Below are 22143 nucleotides of genomic sequence, written 5' to 3'. Positions count from 1 at the left end.
TGAACTTAAGATTTAGTTTTTCTATAAAACATAAATAATACGGAATTTCTCGCACTAAAATCAGGTTTTATGCCCCACTATATACAGAGTTAGGATCCTTTGTTTATCTGTAATACCAAAGTGTGTCCACGGCATAACTTCTGAACCATTAAATATACCTTGATCTAACTTGAAGTATGTTTGCATTACCCACAGAAGGTGTGCAGTGCACTGCAATTAGGTCTTGTGCTTCACTATATACAGAGTAATTGCCTTTTGTTTAATTTTAATACCGAAGTTTGTCCGGAGCATACGTTCCATGTTATTTCACTTACAAGACCACAAACTTACCATATTTATGTATCTTGTGAAGGCGGAATCTCTCGCACTAAAATTAGGTTTTATGCCCCACTATACACAGAGTTATGGTCCTTTGTTTATTTTTAATACCGAAGTTTGTCCACAGCATAACTTCCATATTATTTCACTTATGTTGACCAAACTTTGCTATAGTTTTAATGTATCTTGGTAAGTAGGAGTGTGACATTCTAAATTCGGGTCTCCTGCCCCACTTTATAAAGAGATATGGCCCTTTTTGTTGATTTGTTTTTATACCGAAGTTTGTCTATTGGCTAATAAAGGGAGACATGTTTTTGTTTACAAAATCAAAATTCTAGTTTTACATGTTTTATATGTTAAGATCCGATATGCACCTAAAATGAATTCTCCTTCCGAGGACATGATCTCCATTTCCTCCAAAAAAACACACGCCATACATGTCCTAAAGTTTTGCTTTTGTAAAAAGTTCCTTTGACGAAACACAATAAGGAATTTGGTAAAGGTACGCATTTTTAATTGGAACATCTACACAACCCTTTGATGTGTATCCCAGTTTCTTTACTGTATCCTCACTGTTCATTATTTTCTTTTCTGTTACTTTAAGGTTAAGTTAATGCTGGTCACTGTTGGACGATTATGTGACGTCAAAGGATCTCCGTGTTAATAGCGCAATGATCGAAGGCTTATCAGCTGGTATTTAGCCGCTGTACGTTTTATACATGCGTGTGTGTGATGGTTATGTTTTTTATGCTATATTCTTTTCTAGAAGCATTACAATCATCTCACTCAGTACAAGGACACAGTTTATAATACCTTAACGATTAGGGTTTTGATGAGCAATTGATAAAAATGATATGCAGAACCGATGATGTATAAACATGACTTATATATAGGAATACGATGACAATGTATTGTAACACTCGCGCCGTCTGACTCTTCGTTAACTTGACGTACGATTAAAGAGAAGGCTTCGTGTACTATGGAAGTGTATTGCTCCATCATTCCATATTCTTGAATCGCTTAAGACAGGGTGCTTTCTTAACCTCCACGTGTGTCCAAGACAAATATATTGAACTTGATCCTGATATCCATCATATTAAACAAGTTCCACTCACCCAAACATTGTATACAAATAAGAGATACAGAGTATAAACCGATGTCTCATGTCCTATAGTGGGTCAATGCCTGTATAAAAGTCCCGTTGTAATTCTTTAATGTGAAAATAAGGGTAATTCATCTTGTCTTATTTCATCTCCGCTCTTTAATTAGTCGACCTTCCGCTCTTTCACACTGTGATGTTGTCGTTCATAGAAACATTTATAAAGCGAAAAATGGATGTGACCGGAACAAGGCATATCTTACACATTATAACATTTCAATGAATGAAAATGATTCCACGGTAGATAAACACAGGTGGCGCTGCGTGAGGCACGAATGTCAGTCAAACGTCAGCCAGTACATGTCCAACTAGCGCACTATCTTTCGGTTGTGGTATCAAAGTATCACGCAAATAAAAAAATAAAATCATTCATTAGAAAAAAAACAATGTTATTTTCCCACAAATAAAAATTATCCTCATTTTCTCAATATGATAAAACCTGTAAAGCAGCTTAAGAGACGTTTTTATCAAGGGAGAAACGACCCTGATCTGTACACGGTGATAAACGACATGTCAATACATGTAGCAATCTTTGTCCTCGTTCGTCTGTCAATGCCAGGGCCTGATTTAACTTACAATAAACCAAGTGGGACTTCATTCTGCCATACTCGATAATTTGTATTGCTCGTTCGGCAGCATCCGCTTCAACTTCCGGTTGTACAAATTCACACATAAACCTACACAATCATGCAGGGTTATGATTGCATGTTCTCATCAAAGAGGTTAGCAAAGACACTTCCGCTGTTGACATAAATGCACACGTGTAACTTCCGGTTTTACACACAGGTTTCCCTGTCAGGGTCAGGAGGAGGAAGAGGCACGTGTACAGGAGGAGGTTTTCTCCATCGTCGTTTCCGGATTCGGAACATGATGACAACGACAGCAACGACCGTTATAATCACAGCGCCACCTAGGACCCCTCCAACAACAGCAGCCAATAGAGGAGGCTCGTCTGATAAAACAAAAATAGATAAATGATAAAAATACAGCATAATACTTGTGAAAACGTGTATCTTTACAAACTGTTTTTCAGACTGAATATTATTTAAAAAAGAAAATATCTACTACCTTATGTAAAAAAAACCCACAGTAATTCGTTGTTAATAAGATGTGTAAGAATATGGAAGAAATAGCGGTAGCCCGTGTGTTACCTTGTTTAAAAAGAAAACATTTTATTAAAGTATAGACGGCATAACTAACATCCATACTGACTTTTTGAATTTTACCAACATAACATAGTTCGAACTCCTGGATGTATTTTGCTGTGACTAGGCAAAATAATTCCGGATTCAGTGCTCCTCAAAGGCCTATAGCCCCCTACTCAGTTTATAACCCACATCCTACACACACCAAGTATATCCAATACTTCACGGAATAAAGGAGGTATGAAGAGTAAAAAATCATCATTTAGTTGACATAGCAGATCATTAAGAAGACGTGAGGTATAGTCGATCGATAAATAATAACCTAGGTCGCCAGTCGGTGCGGCAGGCTAACAAATACTTATGGAGGAAAACACGGGTCATAAAATGGTTATCTGCAGGAGATATGGGAGGGGAACAGAGATATTAGGTCACGATCATAAAACCATATCTATATAGTCTGGCATGTCGTGTCAGTCTGTTCCTGTTAAAAAAACAAAGACTGACATGCTCTAAGGGAGACAGAAGGGTTTGGTCAGACAAATTAAAGCATAGGACGGCGTGTCTTGTTATGCGTAAAAGTTGGCGGCTTATCAGCCGACCAATTCTCTCGAACGTAGACCACAGAGAGCAAGCAAACGTAGACTAGTAAAGCTTTTAGCGTTGCAAGCTTTATAGACACACTCAAACTCTAGTATTTACTTTTATAAAAAGTCCCTGCACTTTATTTTTCATAATCAACAACAAGTTTAAAGACTTCGTACAAATAAAGATTTAAAATTTATTTTATGACTCATATAAAAATCAAATTTCCCTCTTACGTTTGCCGACCGACGCACATTTGTTTAAAATCGATTGTGAAAGCCTTGCGGCTGGCATTTTTAATTATATCTATGTTCCGAATTCGAAGTAACGATGACTTGCGTTTGTTCCCGGAACCATGCTGTATCAAACACCACAGTCGTAGATAAGACATGCTTAATTAACCCTTTTAACAATGATTTTTGCTCTAAACTCGACAAAGTGACACATATACATATAAATATCACGGAATGTATGTTGATATTCCCTTTTCAATACCTATAACTATATATATGAGATCGAAGTGCTGATTTCATGTAGCATTATATTTTATAGTTTCCTATTACTTCGCCTATTGGTGTATAATAACATCAAAGATAATCGTTGTTTTTATTTTAATATGCCTTTAACCTTGATTAGGCAAAGTCGAATCTAGCTCAGATTATGCGTTTGGAATTGTATCGTAAGGTTTTAAATGCCCATTTTGTTTTTAACATTTATGAAGGTAGGCCACACAGCTATAATTAAACAATCAGTCATATTCTCAATATAATACGAGGTTTAAATATTCTTCGATGAAACAAAAGAAACGACAACAAATGAAGAAAAAGACACGAAGAAAATAAAGGTTCTCCGAAATTTTGATATTTTTTCTCTCGAAAACAATAGTGACACAAGGCTTACAAAAAAGGCACCAGAGACCTTCGATGATAATGAACCAAGATTTATAGAGTCTGTGGTCAAAACCAAACAATGGATTTTGTGAAGAGAATAACAATGTTCAGAATTCACTTCCATAGCAGTTGAACTGCGCATGTGTTTAGAAATGTTTGAGAACAGGCATATGAAACATGACAGTGTCAGTAGTCAACTGTCCTTTCGGGACTTCGTTTTGTTTTTTACTATGATTTGTTTTTTACTATGACCGTAGTCCGTGCCCATGCATACGCCGATTTCACGCGATGTCTGAAAGACATCATGCGTGCTCACATTTGCCTGATTCGACAACATCCAAAGCACAAGAAGTCATGTTCTGGAATGCCTCAAAACGATTAGTACTATTGATTTAAATATAATCTGTGGATCATTAAAGTTATCAAAAAGAGGGTACAAATAGTGAAATATCACCGAAAAAGGCCTATAACTAACCGTAGCGCGCTCCCAATTAACGTTAGTTTTAGCCACACATCAGGGATTAATAGTAAACACTCTTATGATTGTTCGTTTTGTTTTGTTACTTTGTTAAATGTGAAAAGGCTCTATGGACAGTTTGGATATTTTATTTTGTATATGATGGACAATTTGATAGGTTCTTTGAAGATGAATGATGCTGCGGATTGCACTTATTCTCTCTCATACCGGGTGACAAATTTTGCTCTGATAAGGGCCGATTCGAGACGCTTTTGCAGTCCGAATCTATTGGACTTCCTCTTTGGTGTCTCGTGGTCGTTCGTAATACTAATACTTGTTTCTGCGTCCTCGTCTAATATATCGCTATGAGGACTTGACCTTACTTGGACTTGACCTTACTTGAACTTGACCTTACTTGGATTTTACCTAGTTTTATGGTGGGTTTCTTCAATAAAGCAGAAGTCGATTACCCTTCCAGAACGCATGGTCTTCCTCTTCTTGTACCTTTTCAGTGGTCTCCATATAAATAGGATCATTGTCCGTGTTTTGCACTACTTTTAGTTTTCGTTTTCAGTTGCTAGATTATGAACCGTCTGTACAGTCTACATACTTTCCTTCAATTAGTTTCAGGTCATAGAAACTGATATTTTCTTTCCATCGTGACATTCAAGCTTCATATTGCTTTCAAAGCCTAGCTTACTTGCGTATTTGTTTGACATTTAATATCGACTGCATTTCAATGAGATGTTTTCTTTTCAGCTATTTGTTATTGCCGCTAGTTCCTCAGTGAGTCTTCTGGTTTGAACTTCGAACCTCTACTTCATGATTTTTGGTAAAACGCTGCTCAGCCTGTGATAAGTTCTCTAATTTCCTCAACTGATGTTTTTCCTATGTAGTTTTAATATTGTGCTTTATGCTGCTTCAGACTCAAGAGAAAAGATTTATTTTGAACCCGTATCTTTCTTTATGTTTTAACTTTCTATTGTTTCGGTCAATATTTGAGTACCGTCGTTGATGGGATTTAGGGTTTCAACTATCTTTATCCCACAACGTGTTACAGGCGTGCGTGATCTGATTGATCTCTTAACTGGAAGTCGTCGCAACGATGCTTGTCAAATAACAAGACGTGTCACTGCTTTTTCTGTTGTTATTGAAAACGAAAGAGAAAACATAATTTTGTGTCTCATCTGTATGTTAAATTCTTTGCTTATCTCCAGAACAGGACCGATGACTACAAATGTTTAAATATGAAAAAACTGAACTCTTCAATAAAAATAAATACTTTCAAGACAGATTCATGCATGGATTCTAAAACAAATATATGATACGTTGTGTATATCATGTAATAATGACCTTGACCTTGACATGAACTCGGTCGAGATATTGCAGTACTTGTTTTCAAACAACAGGGCCTTCTAGAGTGATGACCAAACGATATGTATAACAATGAACTTGACCTTTGGGGGACCGGCCAAAAACATGGACTTGTTCGAAACATCAATGCACATGGCACTTACATAAAGATTGGTAAAAATAAGCATTAAGAATGATGACAATCACTGACAAATAGACAGATCTAAAGATAGACGAAAACAAACATCTCTTACTCATAAGTAGCCTGTGTATAATCAATCTGAGGATCATTTAGGGAGCTAGACGAACTAAAACAAACTGTACATAAATAACATTGGCAGAGTAATCGTCTGCCAACCTGTCGCTGCACTCGTCCAACATATTGTTTGTCCCAGGATGCGCTGTCTGGTTGGGAGTGCGAGGGCATAGGCAAAGATGAAAGTAAAAATACCCCGCTATCAAGATAACCTCAAGGAAGTCTGCTCTTGGGAAGTCTGCGGAAATAAAATAGTTCGCGACGAATAAGTAACGCAGGCTGGCTCAAATAACCAATCATGGTACTTATTCAGGAATGTCGAGCCTTTAAACTTAAAAAGAACTTTGAAATGTAAGATGAAATTTACGATGATGCATGTGATAAACGATCCCCATGATACATGTATCTGAACCAACAATTACAAAAATCAAACCGGATTAGCCACCGCAGGATGGGAGACAGGAATTATTCATTCTCCTTTCCTATTATTCAAGGGTTAAACTTGTGACAAATCTAGACTCGGAGAGCCAAATACATAGTCGAGACCATTAGTTATTCGACATCATAAATCACCCGCTGTAAATCCGGACACTTAGTCCGCATTTGGGAAATATATTACATGTCTTCGACGGAAGTGACCTGTCTTTTCGCGTCTCGTATATCTTAGAAGGCTTCAAACAAAGCAGCACATCAATTGAAATGTTAGGATCGTCTAAAGTTCTGTTAGCTTATTCGTATCGCGTTGTTAATCTTGAGAAAATTAAACATACATTAATATTGTTCGTCTACCTAAATACGATATTGTGCATGTATGATGCAATTGATGCAGATGCAATGTTTTAAGATTCTTGGGAAATTATTATAGAATTTAATCATTTGTTAAATTCGTCTAAAACGCGTTTTTGCAATTGAAATAAAACTTGATGCGAAATTTATACAATAAAATAAAATAAACTAAAATATACAAATAAATAGAGTTCAAAGTAGCAACAGTAATAAACTAAGAATCGTGAATACGACCGGAACCGGAAATCACTAACACTTAAATACGACAAGCGTTATGCTGAACCAGTCTTCGTTGTTCAAAGCTATATGAGATTAATACAGTTCTAAAAAACAATGTTTGTGAGTATTGCTTGTTTCCTTCAAATGACGTTTGAAATAGATGTACAGGTATATGTGTATGTGAAACGTTTATTTTGAATTTCCAATTGAAAATAAAAACAAGACTTTTCGTTGATAAGATGACAATAACCCACACTTGATCTGCGGAGGAAAAAGAGATATACGAGAATTGAATATCGATCGTTAACATCGCCGTGGGTTGTTTTCTCTGACTTTACGATCTATCGTTGTGGGGAATTCTATGGATCAATGAAATTTTAATGACTCCGTTAGATTGAAGGTTTTATGTTTATTTTTGCGAAAGTTTTGTTTTCTTTCGACAGTAAAGTATTTAACTTGGAAGCGGAATACGTGTAAATCACTTGTCACTTTGTTTCCATGTTTTATTTCAGAGATCCTTTCTGTGATCGATGAATAAGTTATAAAGCTGGCAAATAAATCTGTAGTAAATATCGTTTTGTTCCATGTTACTTTCAAAGAAAAAGTTCGACAAATTTGTTTGCTGTGTATGAGCTATTTTATCTGTATCGAAGTCAAAAATAGAAAAATCTGGTATTACAGATTGATATTCAAGGTTCAGCTGGATAATAAATCTCTCCCTAAAAAATGCAACGAAAACCGAATCAACCCTGCTGTCACAAGCAAAACATTGAGCCACGTAAATACGAAACTTATCCCGTAGTCTCATACATTGTAGCTTTTCAAATCATGCACTGTGTATAGGAAAGGGGTAAGGGTACACCTACCTAAAAGTTAACAAGGTCGTTGTACAAAGCAGCAGACAACGTCATTATTTACTGTATAATATATACCCTTTTGTTACCTGATGACTCGAGTACAAAAGGACAAAAGATTGAAAAGTTTATGCCTAAATTGATCCAAAACGTATATGAAAAAATACAGCAAAGTAAGAAATATGCCTATAACCCATTTATGATGATTTAAATAACCGTTGCATTCTCGGAGTATGATGGTCCACCTGCAGAGTCAACCATGGCCACGTAAAATGTAAGATAATAGCAAGAGAATGTTTTCAATAAATATTTAGTAGACACAGAAAGTCTAACAGAATTAATATTTACTGTATTATTAGGCACATAAGTTCAGTTAGGGCACTTAAGTGATACTAAAGGTCAAACTTGTGATTTAGGTTTGTTTGTTTTAGAAACCGCTATGGTCATTTAAGGACGTGCCAGGTGGTGGTGGTTGAGGAAAGCCAGAAATACCGGAGAAAAACCACCGACCTACGGCCAGTACCTTGCGACTGCCTCACGTAGGCCTCGAACCCGCGACCCAGTGGTGGAAGGCTAGCGGTAGCAGAATGTCAGACGCCTTAACCACTTGGCCACCGCAGCTCAACAAAGTAGTGAACATCCATGTGTTCAGAACCATATGTAGAAATACAACAAAGGGATCTATAAAGGAGGTCTATAAAAAGCTCTTACAGTCCGGTATGTACACTACCACCTTCATCAGACAAATGACCAGTGAAGCGTATGCACACAAAGGTGTAAAATCTGTACGAGTTGTCCACAAAATCGATGTCGATGATCAAAGACTCTCGCACATTTATGACCAAGTATTGCACAAAGCGTAGCTGAATCGAGTCATTTCGGTACATATATAACAACAATTATACATACGCTTACATCGTAGCCGAATCGACATCGATTTTGTGGACAACGCGTATACATTTTACACCTTTGTGTGCATACGCTTCACCGGTCATATGTCTGATGAATGTGACAGTGGACATACTGTACTAGTCATCGAACGTCACATAGAAACTCTTATTGGTTGTGTAAAAAGAACTTTTCATAATAAAAACTAAGTAGTTTAAAGCGAAATCGGTTTGACCCTCTGATTTGTTTGCTAATTACATTTTAGATATCAGAATGGCCATTACATATATCCTGTAATCTTTTCACCTATGTGATTGGGGTCCCCGGAAATGTTGAATCAGTGCTCTGCTCATATACCATAATTTATTCCTTTGATTTGTTTCATGGTTTCCATATTTCAACGCTGTTTACACGTGAATCTTAAAACAGGACGGAAAAAGAATGCTACATATATATATAGAACATCTCGACTATATCGGTAAAGTTCTCTTCCACTAACCTTTAAAAAACACACACCGATCAATCTTCATTTCCTACTTAAATAATTCGGTATTTCCAAATACCACTGCACTTATATGTCACGTCCATATGGTATAATCAATCAGTGTACTCCGTAAAGTCTCGAATGACGCCGAATTGGCGAGACGCTCGGGAACCCTCTGTACTCATCTATATCCATAACAATTACAGATTATATTAAAAACAACTAACAAAAAAACTTGTTACAGCATGTTAGTCGTAACAAAAACAATAGAGTCCATCATCAAAATGTTTCTGAAAGTCTTGTATACCTGAAATCTATTTTACGTAATGTCAAACAACAGACTGAGGGTTAACTGGGGGTATGCCGTTTGGGAATCCCGGTAGCATCCTTATATAGACATATACAAGACGATTTATTTTCGTTCTTCAGCAATTCGAAAAAACGGCTTGAAGAATACTAAAACATAGCATTTTCTATTAGATGTTTACCCAATGAAAACACCCAAGATGACTATTTTAATTCTGTTTAAGTGAAGACAAATTTTGGAGTTTTTGTTATACTTGACCACCATATCCACATAACAGAAAGAATTTTATTATGCGCACTTGATTGAATTAATATTCTACCACACTCGTGGATATGTAATGATCTTCAACAGGCAACCAAACATCATCTACTTCTGTAGGAAACGTTAAACGTATCTATTGTATTTTTATAATTAGGACATTTATTTCTTAAACTTCAGTATCGATCTAGTAACAAGTCATTTCTCTAATTAGCGTGTCAGATGTATTGAGCTTTACATATGAATATGTATTTTTGTAACACAACAGTGATGAAACCTGTACACAAATTCTTGTAAATTGTTGATTTAACTTGTTGTATTATAACGATGTTTAAAATATCTAGTATATCTTATAGCGGCCTTTTGTGTACAAGTTGTTATTTTAAGTGAATATATCTGACATCGTTTTCCATGGCCGAATTTGGAAATCTACGGTTGTTATGGCATTCCGAGCGCCCACGTTCTGCAAACGGAATTGAAATTGACAGATTTAAATAATTGTATTTAGAATTATTCCTCCTACCATCGTAAAACTATGATTTACAATGTAATTTAGCCCATGACATGAAATAAAATTGCAGGTACCGGCATGAAATGTGAAGTTCGCGATCGCGCATTCGTGAATTATATTACCACAAGAAGGCCAACGGAAGCTAACAGCTAGTTGTTGGGTTAATGCGAGCACGATGCCTTCATGTATCGCTGTGCCAATATTGTTTTGACTTCAAGATCAAATTGATCAAATTGATCAAATATTGGTAATTCTTGCAAATTCACTGAATGGCTAAATGAAGTTAAATGCGTGTTTCTTGCTTGATGCGTTCATAATTGCTTCTTGCGATACTGAATCATGTCTTTAACTTGAAAATGTTGATTATTCCACTAAAACGAGCTGGAAACACATTCCCCACGTTATAGTCTATCATACAATGCCTAAGTCAAACTAAGCTCACAGTACTAGTACATGTTTTACTCAGAAATGAAAAAAGCATTTGACGACGACGACAAAAACGGTGACCACGATGCATTTCGACAGATCGTACATCGGAACATTCTGATTCATCGGATTAATATGATTTTAATTGTGACGTAAAGAATGGAATATTTACATGATACGACAATATGTACAATAATGACGTCATCATTGCCCGCATCTACCATAATGATTAATACATGAAATCATCCATTTCCCTATGACACCAGTAGTATACGAGCATGACACATGCATGTACAATCTTAACACTTCCTCTTCGCAAAATTCATTAATATAACAATTATCAAGATCAAAATGTTTCTCCTTCTTTACTCAGCGTTTTGTATTTCTACTTACACTGTCTAAATGTTCGGGGTTTGAAGTCCTGATTTTAGCCCCTATCATTTAAGTCTCGAGTCACGACTGAAATGTGAATAAATGTTCTTGCACAAACGTTGTTTGTTTTTTACCATACACTGCTTCCTTTAGTCTATTCTGGTATATGCGTTATACATATACCTGTTATAGTACCCAATGAAGGATCTGTCTTCAGATTTGAATTTCTCCGATTCCAATGTTTTCTTCTTTGCTTCCTCCCCTAATTCCAACTTTCTCTCTGCCTTGAGTCTACTCGTATCATGCAGAATGTGCATATTAATATTGCTCTTTTTTTCTGGATTTCTCTGTGGACACGACAAGTAATAAGCAGGAATCCAGAAAAAGAGCAAAATATGCAAATTATACATGACACGAGTAGACACAAGGAAGACAGAAAGGTGGAAGTATGGGAGGAAGCAAAGAAGAAGCAAAAATCCGTTAAAATATCGCTGGCTCATTTCCTGTTTCTCCTCCGTTAAACGTTTCGTTTGGCTAACTATTGCTATTTATAACCTCCTATTATTTTTTTCGCTTTTCATCTAGTACAGTTTGTTTTATGTCACTGAACATTTCGAATTGAACATTTAGGCTCGTAGAATTGAGTAGCGTTGGGCGATTTCCTTTATTGTTTTGCCGACTTCACGTTGTCGTTTCCTTGTTGTTACCTATTTGTATGACATTTACAAAAATATCCCAAATAAAACCTAGATAACTGTTATATAAAACCTCCATCTCGTTCAGACGACCCTAAGTATCGTTTCCTATTTGTTTTGTGAGCCTTTGACGCAGAAAATAAGGACGTTATTTTCACTCTGTTTTCAATCAAGAATTTCATCAGATATGTTTGTATTTTAGACTGCATATTGGACGTCAGATTGTGCTTTCTAATAGTGTTGTAGGCTTTTGTTAGATTTCTTCAACACGTCAGCAACTTTTTTTTCGTGAATTTCCTTCGTTGTACTTCAAGATGACATGTTCTGGCTTCAAATACCATTTTTGTTCATTATTCTTCAAGACTTGTCACCTAGCTTTGATTGCCGTGTCTGTAAGGATATACTTTTCAATAACTTGCCTGCATGCTATACAGAACCACATGGCCTCGGTATTCTCCAGAATTTGTATTCAGTTTTTGTCTTGTATAGACTTTCAATAACAGGTGGTCATGACATCACATGATGTAGAGTTATAGTTTCTAATGTCAGTGCCAAATAATGGTGCATAATGATAAAAAAAGCGTGCCACCTGATAGGAAATCGATGATATGTGTGAATGTTTTACTAGTGACCACTTAAGCACAATTGAAACAAAAACAACCTAATTGTTTTCGGGAATGTCTTGCATAATAGCATTTATTCGGGGTCCTCGATTGGCGTAATGAATTCTACATTTTAGTCTTCATATATTTACATGTGTTTATATACTCGTCTCGAAAATTAATTGATGATGAGAGACATGAATAAAGAAAAAATGCAAATGTTGGTACAAATAATCCAAGGAAATTGATAACTTTATGGTAAAAACATTTGATTGAGACCTCTTGTGGAACTTAATTTCCCTCTCCTAGCTTATCAGCTCATTCGCGTGGGAGAGGAGACATTCTAAGCTGAATCCGGATGAAGGCGGAACGTCATTTACCAACTTAAAAATATTCTCGCTTCCGGCAATTGGATTTATTGTATTTTTTTGTGGTTTCATTTGTATTTGGTAATGCGTGAAATTTAAATGTATTCCAAACTCCCAGTGTGGCATTTGGGCTGCTGAGCTAAACCAGGTGATTACGTCAGAGAAATTTCTCGAGATGATAACTCATTGAGTTAGAGTAAAAAAAACAAATGTCGCTAAGTTGCTAAATGGAAATGCAACGTCGAAACATAAAGCAATGCTGGATTCAGCTTCATAAATAGCAAAAGTTCAATGTTCATCTTAACCAGTCAATTTACCGGTTACAACGGTTTTATTTATTATTATTATGCTTTATCTGGTCAGTTAAAGTACAATATAAACCTCAAATTTTTAAAATACAAATGTCAATGCAATTAGAGTTGACTGTCATTTTAGATCGTTAATTACACACGCGACACACAAATCTGACACAGCGAAACATACAATGTACCAAAGTGAAATAAAACGAAACGCAACGGAAATAATGAAAAGACAACGAAACGCAATAAAATCGTGGAAATCAAAAATACACAACTCTTCTGTTGTGAAACTAATTAGAATATAATAAAAATGATCCGTGACTTAATACAAGTTTATGTAAGTGTACAGGAAGTGACGTCATACTTACAGTCATAAGTTTTCTTCGCCGTCACCATCAGCCGCACGACGGATGTTGATGTCCGGAAATTGCTGAATTCAATGACAAAGTTCTCATTCTCAACAGCGCAGTACTTCCCGGGCCCAAATCCACACGAATAGCTCTAGGATTAAAAGTTAAAATACAATATTTACCAAGTGACTCACTCCGACGTCAGCAAAGGTTTCCAACATTTATTCTGTTTCTTAGGAGTTATGATACAATTTTAAGCTTGCCAATATAACGTTGGACGCCATGTTACATATAATTGGTGGTGAGTGTATCAGAATCAATCGCACAAATGACTACGATTTTCAGAGTGTATGTCCGTCAAAATAGTTTCATTGGCTAACAACATCGTCAAAAGCACGGTATTCGTGAAAAAGCTCATCTTATTGATAATTGCTGACTTACTTTTTAAGATTTAATATAAATTGAACGTTATAATTTTCTACTAGCTCTCGTCATATCAAAAATGTATGTGCGCTATAGTACACAGACAAGAAAGTTATAAATAATCCCTATATAAATCTTTTCAGTTGGCAATGATAAACAACATTTAGCGTGTTTCATGCAGTCTTCTAATTTATTTGACATTCACATTGCCTATGAATGCCAACAGTGTATTACTTAGTTATAAATACCGCATGGTCATGCACAATTAAACATGCCTTAACGACCCTTTGTTATACTATCACATGCTCATGCATATTCAAACTTGCCTTAAAGACCTTCTATATTCAGCGAATTTCTGTCATATATGACCTAAACAATCCCCCTGATGTCATTCGCTATATAAGCATTTAGTATGAAGCGACAGGCGACCGTTAATTTTAAGCCTCATACAAAATATATCCCTAGTTTAGCGACCATTACAAGAGCAAAACCATAAATAAAACCGCAATCAGTCGCAACCGGGCACCAAATTAACAATTCTCCCAACAGAAAAACGACATCAAGATTTCAGCAAGTAGAGTTGATCATTTTTCTAGGAATCCATAACGTGTACATTTCTCGCTTCTCGTTTATTACATGTACAACAATGACTTGAAAAAAAAACGTGCTAACGTCAGAAGTAAATGTCGAAGTTATGAAATCGTCAGATGCTGGAAAACCAGCGTACAAAGTCGCGATTGCAGATGGAGTTGAAAAATACCACCACAAATTCAAAATGCGTGTAAACATAAATCCGAGCTGTTGAAAAAAAATGAGAAAAATGTTTCTGGAACATCAAAAAGGCGCCGATATCTAACAGGAAAGGAAGAGATAAACGACCTAACGTGGGAATGGTTTACAGGTGCCGTAATGTGACCGGTCCGTTATTGCAGACGACGGCCCTCAAGTTTGCTTCTGATCTCAGGAACAATGACTTTAAAGCATCGCAAGGGTGGCGACCACTGTTTTCATTAAGCGACACAATATCGGATTAGGGACTTTGAGTGGTAGAAGACGAGATGTAAACTAAGAAACCGTGTAGGATTGGAAGAAGAAATTACCATCTTTGTGCTGTAGCATTGTGTCTTAACATGACCGACGAGGAGATGCAACCGCTTGTTATCAGAAAGTCGGGTAACCCTAGATGTTTTAATAAGTTAAATCCAGAAACCCGTGACGTACTGTTACAATATTAAAGTTTGAATGAACAGTACTACTTTTTGAAATTTGCTTAACTTGTAAACAGTGAAATGAAAAAGCATAACCGGAAAATTCTGTTATATATTGACAATGACCCATCACATCCGATTATAAAGCTGTATTTTATTTATTTAACTTTACACGAAAGGTTTAACCATTCATAATTTAAATAAATACAATGTTACACATCCTCAGTTAAAAGGTAGGAGAAACACGACCGCCTAGGCTGAAACCTCTGTGTATATAAAACCCACAATTCGATACGTGTCAACCGCCCGACTTCCAAAGCAAGAACGTATTCACATTTACGGATGTCAATAACATTTATAAATTGTCATGTTTTATTTAAAAATGTCTTTCACTTCTCTTGTTATGTATCGCATATTGTGTTAAAATCCTATGTGAAGTAACTATTGATTTGTTTCACTAAAGTGGAAGGTCTGGACGCGTGTTATATATATTACCATTATAGAGTCAATCAACATACCCAAGCAAAAAACTGCTGTTAAGAAGACTATCAAATATGGCAGAAAATTGAAGGGAAATGGGTAAAATGAATATAATGTGAATTTGATGTTTCACTGGGAATGAATGTCACACTGGTGTATATTCCCATTTAAGGCGCCGTCTGTCGCCTTCCAACCCTACGATTTGTTTGTCTTGCATATACACTTACCAAGACATTTCAAGCTAACCTCTCAATCATTCTGAGTAATGACATTTCAGGGACACGACACATTGTCTATCTATTAGTTTTGTGAGTTCTTTTATGAATCTGTCTTTTGTAATTAGTATCAAATAGGGCGAGAAGACATATTTGTATGTAATATCCGTAAAACACCCAAATATGTTATCAGCTAAAATTATGCTTTAGACTGTTAACAATAAAAGGCAAATGTTTGGCAATCTATCTTCTTAAAGTTTATTATCATACATACAACAAAACACTCACGTGAGATTGATCAATAAAACAAGTTCGAACATTATTTTCAATGCACATTTCTTTAAATGATTTACAGAAATATCATTTTTGGTACAGTTACGCTTAATGCTATAGTTACTGTAGTTATGAACTAAAACAGAAACTCAAGGCTACATTTTCTCTTTACGACAACAACATACCACTAAACATTACTTTTACGACAGTAGATTACGTCTAAATATTAGCTTTATGGCAGAAACTTAATATCAATCGAAATCTTGGCTTTGCGACAGACACTCGCGACTAAACGTTGACACTATAGCGACTTACGAATAACGTTGGATTGATTACTTACGACGGAGAGCATCTTGCAGAAAACTTGTTATTTATATTTTCATGTCAGTGTATTTAAAATGATCACTCTCGAATGCAAATATGATCAACGTTTTATTTATCTATTTTTGTTTGTTTACCATTGGTTATCTGTTGTCGTTCAGACAATTGGTTATCTGTTGTCGTTCAGACAAGGATCTATCCTGAGTTGTCGCCCTTGCTTCTAAGAATGAGCCATACTTTGTCTAAACGCAATATCGTCGTTTTCTGTCCAGATCGAAAAGATTGTTAACAAAAATTACGTTGTTCTTTTCATATAATAAAGGGAGTAAAAGGAAAGCACCATGCAGTTGATGTAATAAACATACCAGTCCTGTATTTGTTTATTACTGCTAAATGCATTATTTCTGATAATTTTCGATATTTATTTTTTTTATATTTCTCACCTACAAATCAAATATTTGTATCACGCTCTGTAGGGCAATTCGTTAACGTCAAGGCAACGAACAATTCATTGCATTAATCGTCGCCATGCTGTTGGAAATATTCTTTGACTTTCTTGGAATCATTCCAGACATCAACAAATTACACGACTATGCGGGCCCCTGTCTTCGATTGGCAACCAATCTTATAAAATCAAAAGCACTATTTTTTGTACTTCATTTATATCTGATAAAAAAGGGAATGTTCAAGTTTGAGTTGATTGAAAAGGACATAGGAACAAAAATCAACATTAAATCTCACTATTTTGCCAAATTCTAAAAGGCATCAAGTGTCGTGTTGCAAATCTACTATTTTACAATATTGAGATATTCGGCGTATATATACTATGGGTTTCTCCATGGTCAGACCAAAGACCAGCTATATATTTCTGTATTTAAGTTAACATGTATATTTCCATGGTTTGCTTGGTTTATGCGTGTGTATTAGCCCCCCCCCCCCCCCCAAAAAAAAGTTATAAAACACAAGAAAAACATTATTTAATGTCTCTAGGTTAGTTGTCTTCCCACATCTGATGATACATAAAACCGATCACTCAAGGTTATTTAGCATGTTTTGTATGCTGACAAAGCACAGAGCCCAGATATAGATTCTGTTGATTTGAAATGGAAAATATAACGTGACAGATTTAAAATCAGATTTAATTTACCTTCAATCAAACAAAATAGGATCTGTTTGTACATCTCAAGAATTTTCTGGGGAGGATTGCTGAAATATTCATGAGTTGACGGCTGAGTTTGAAACCTGACATGGCAAGTAAAACGGTTACAACTGTATATTTTGGGCACATATTAGATTGTCTTCCTGAGAGTCTGCATCGACGTTAAATATTCTATGGTTAAAGTTTACTTAACTGGTTTGGAACAATTGATCAACGTATAATTGAATTTATTTTCTCGTAAAATGTCCGTCGGTGAAACATGTTCTCGCATTCCAGGTGCAACTAGTCGATAATATGTGTCATCCAGACGTCGCCGGTTCTGGAACACGCCGAGAGAATTCCAATTACTGCGTGTAGTTTCAGGTTCGTAGACAGAAAACAACAGATATTGTAGAGTTATGTTCAGAGATATAAACATATACTATCACCGCCATAGCAACGCCATAAACACCGTTTACCAATACCAAAACCAAAACAATTTTCACCACCACCACCACACCCTATGCATTGTGTTATCTTTTTTTTTTTTGTAGTTTGAGTCCTAAAATAATTATCCGGTTAGTATACATATATATAGTTTGACCTTTGACTCCTGACTTTGAAATGAAGTGTAATGCAAACCATACTCTCTTGTCATATTATATTTTTTCATGGAGATATGTCTCGCATTTTAGCAATCGCCAAACTGATCATGTTCTTGTAATGATTTAACCTTTGACTTATAACTGTGGCATTGACTGTGATGACAAGCATACAACAATTTGACCTTTGACGCCTTAATGGCAATAATCTTGACCATCAAAGCAAAATGAAGTGAGTGTTTCTCAACACACAAAGACGTACCATGATATGCAATTATCCACTAGCTTTCAGCAGCTCAGAAGTTAAAGAGAACCGATGTCAGGAGAGGCAAGAATGCTATACATGTGTTCTTTGGAGAAAAAATAACAATAACAAGGGAGGCAATCAAATATAGTTACTTTTACCAGCTGTTTTTGACGACGTCCGGGGTCGTAGTATTTCATGTGGAACGTGCAGTCACTCACGTGATACTCCGACGCCTCCACACACACCTGATATTGATCGTATACGTCATGCGCGTTACGACCTTCGAACCCGATCCGGCAGCTTAAGGGGAGATCACTCCCTTCCCACACAATCTCATAATACTGTGCCTCGTTGACTTTGTAAGTATGGAATGAACACCAGCCTACACCGAGGTAGACCTCCGTCACTAAAAAAAACAACAGAGACATGTGTCAGGAGTAAAAATGTACTGCTTGTCCAATACATTTTAGTGATTTAAGCACATACACAAAAAACGTTTTTCACAACTATTACGTTACATCCTTCGATGTCCCTTCAAATCATCACGTTAATAATGATTCATATTACTTAAAAGAAATGCCTAGTATTCCGCCGATTGAAATATGAAATTTGAATAGTCCATATGTTCAAGGTTTAACTAAACGATTGTAAGTTAATCAATTTTGTCGCCTGTGCGAGAGAATGTGTTTTAGATTATATTGTTCCGGCACCGGCCATACGTAAGATAAATAAAATAAAAAAAATCGATGTTTCCATAGTACACCCGAGGGAAAGCTGAATGTTACAGATGCGTACAACTAATAGTTTACATAATATATATATCATAACTGGCTGGGTGTAATAGCTTCTTTACTTGAATTCGCCATTATGTGTTTTTATAACTTTATAAAAAAGTAAACTAACATTAGGACCGTGTTGTTAAAAGTTTGGTTAGCATGATGTGAAGTGAACGTAAATCTTTTATATAAAAGTGTGGTATATTTTCTACAAAACAACGACGCGTTAAGCTGATCATACTTTGAACACAATGCGGATGTACGTGACACCATGTTGAGATAAAATAGAATATAAGCCATGCAATAGAGATACGGTTTAATTTCTAATTATGTTTTTTTTCTACATTCCCATGACGATTGTGATGTGTTTTCCTCAGACATACCGTGTCTGTTTGTCAAATGGAATTTACTTAATTTGAAAATGTTCCGATAGTTTAAAAATAAATGCTAAATAAATAAAAAAAAATGTTTTCCTTTTGTTCTATACATGTATTTCTGCACGTTTTTTTTAATTTTCTACACTATCGGAATATTTTCAAATTAAAATAATTTTGTACTTCTGTTTTTATTGAATGCATCCATAAGCGTCAAGTTGTGAATAGTTTCGATGACTTTGGATGTTTGTTGGAAACTGCATCGCTTTACCGCGGTAACTATGTATAGCAGTAGGCCTTAGTCAAGAGTATCGTTCGGGAAGGGAGATGAAAAAGGTAGATTTTATCTTTGAGGAGTGAGTTTTTATCAGCTAGTTTATTTGCGTCAAATGAAAACAGACTTAAATGATTGATAGGTTTCAGGGTACAACACCAAAAGACAGGACGTTCCACTTTACAGATCAGAACGAAATCAATACATCCTGGCACCGCGTTAACAATAGTTAAAGAGAAACTACACTAATTTTGATTCAATAATTTATCACACATTTGGATCATTGACAGACCAGTCGTCCTTAAAGGTTCTCTCCGACACCGTAATCGAATTCATGTGGTCTGTCTGGAAAAGATTGTTAATGGTATGTCTTTGTTAAGGGAGTTTACACGCAAAAATTATAATCCGTTCATTTCTGTCAATATATCATCATAATTGGTGTGGACAGTCCTAGGCTATATAAACACATATTGACAAAAATAAAAATAAACCGCTATGGAAGAAAGGGGTATTTAATTGGAAGGGCTGACGGAAATTCTGTTTTTAGAAGACAGACAAGATGAGTCGGTATGGAAGGACGGATGGATGGATGTTGGAGGACAAGCGACAAGGACAGAAAACAAAATAATCTGAAGAACGGAAAAACTGATGTTGATGGACTGACGCACAAAAAGACAGACAAACAGTTTTAAAGGAACTTGACAGGCGAATGAAATTGGAAGGACAGACCAACTGCAAAACAAATGTACAATGTGAATCGTTGCAGTCGGTGAAAACATCTGCTCAACCCGGGTATTCGAACCCATAGATCTGCTAGCCTAGAACTCCAGATATGGATTCCAATCAGGTACTCTATGCCTCTCGACCAATGTAGCTATTAGAAAAATGACTATACTTTTTATCGGTACATGTATATGTTTCATTCATTTTAAATACACATCAACTCCTGAAACCAAATCTTCCTGATTTGTATTTAAACCTTCGCATCCATTTAACTGACTGACTGATATAATTTGACAGCTGAGGAATCTAGGGGTGTCTAGTTTGTATCAGATGATTAAATTACGTCACGCGCTGTTTATCGATATCATCGTTGAAGAGAGCACACTTTGTCAATTCTGGAAAACATATCTCTCCCAAATGTTTTTACAGTTTCGATTTTCTGCCGCTGTGATTCTAATATAAACTTTGATAGAAAAAATTGAAGGAGACAATGAATTGACGTTTTATTTTACAAATACCCAAACGTGATATAAATTTTATCTTGAAAATAGACACACTAGCGTAACATTTTACGATAAAGACATTGGAGATTCTGAACTGGTAACCTTACAATAACGAAAACTTATCGGAATGCAATGCACTCGATTATTAAAGGGCCAGGTGCGGTATAGCGAAGTTATATTTCAAAAACTATCCTTCTTTTTGGTTATAAATACAAAGATGTTATTGTCATTTTAAGAGTGCGGTCGATCGCAAATAACGTGGGAAAATACAAGCTCTATCATTTCCTGGGTGGAATATATATATAAAAAACTGAATGCGCTAATGGCATCCATTGGCTGTGAGCTCTGTAATCGATTTACTATGAAAAAATCGTAAAAGGAAAAGCAACAGTGTCTGCATGTTTGTTTGCCAATGTATTCTTATTTATTTATTTCCAATTCAACAGACCCAAGGGTCCACTAACAGAATGGATAACAACATTACAACACAAGTATAAAATATCACAGTCAGTTATGCATGCAACACAGACTAAAAGATACTCATATGTAAAACAAAAGGAATTAGTGATAGCAAATATTCTTTAACCGTATTTTGAACTCGGCGAGAGAGGAACAAAACATGTCACAGTCTGGTGCAAAGTCAAGATAGTTAAAATTACATTGAATCCTGTTTAAAATACTATGCTTTCTAAAGTTTATTCTACTTCTCTGGCAGTAAAACTGGTTAAAACAAATTGATCGTAGATTACGACCAGGGACTAATAAACACATTTGCTTGACCCTCCGATCATAAAACCCGCCCTAAGTGAACCAGCAACTGACTTTATACTCATGTCTAATACAGAGCCAAGCCGCATGTAAATTCATAAAGTAATAAAGATTACTCAAAATAGAGTTGCTTGTTCGATCTATAAACTCCAGCTTCTGCAGTTGGATGAATATTTTATAAGACGGTTGTCTCGGATCGTCCCAAACGAAAGGAATGGTGTGTTCTTAAACGAGGTATC

General features: G+C 35.9%; 1 protein-coding gene across 3 annotated transcripts in view; it reads right to left on the bottom strand.

Annotated features, from left to right (window-relative positions):
- Window positions 1-661: 661 nt before the first annotated feature.
- The window catches only part of LOC110465426, a 61802-nt gene continuing 40320 nt past the window's right edge, over window positions 662-22143 (bottom strand). For 2 of the 3 annotated variants that reach the window (XM_021521226.1, XM_021521225.1), the window contains exons 3-5: window positions 18639-18892; window positions 13598-13730; window positions 662-2429 (exon numbers count right to left, since the gene is read on the bottom strand). In XM_021521226.1, coding sequence (XP_021376901.1) covers window positions 2254-2429; window positions 13598-13730; window positions 18639-18892 — 563 coding nt within the window. In that variant the 3' untranslated portion in view covers window positions 662-2253. The remainder of the gene's footprint in view (window positions 2430-13597; window positions 13731-18638; window positions 18893-22143) is intronic. The other variant, XM_021521227.1, reaches the window with a different exon arrangement.

This window comes from Mizuhopecten yessoensis, unplaced genomic scaffold, assembly GCF_002113885.1.
Source record: "Mizuhopecten yessoensis strain PY_sf001 unplaced genomic scaffold, ASM211388v2 scaffold11075, whole genome shotgun sequence".
Classification (NCBI taxonomy): Eukaryota; Metazoa; Mollusca; class Bivalvia; order Pectinida; family Pectinidae; genus Mizuhopecten; species Mizuhopecten yessoensis.
This window is presented reverse-complemented; position numbering and strand designations above follow the sequence as displayed.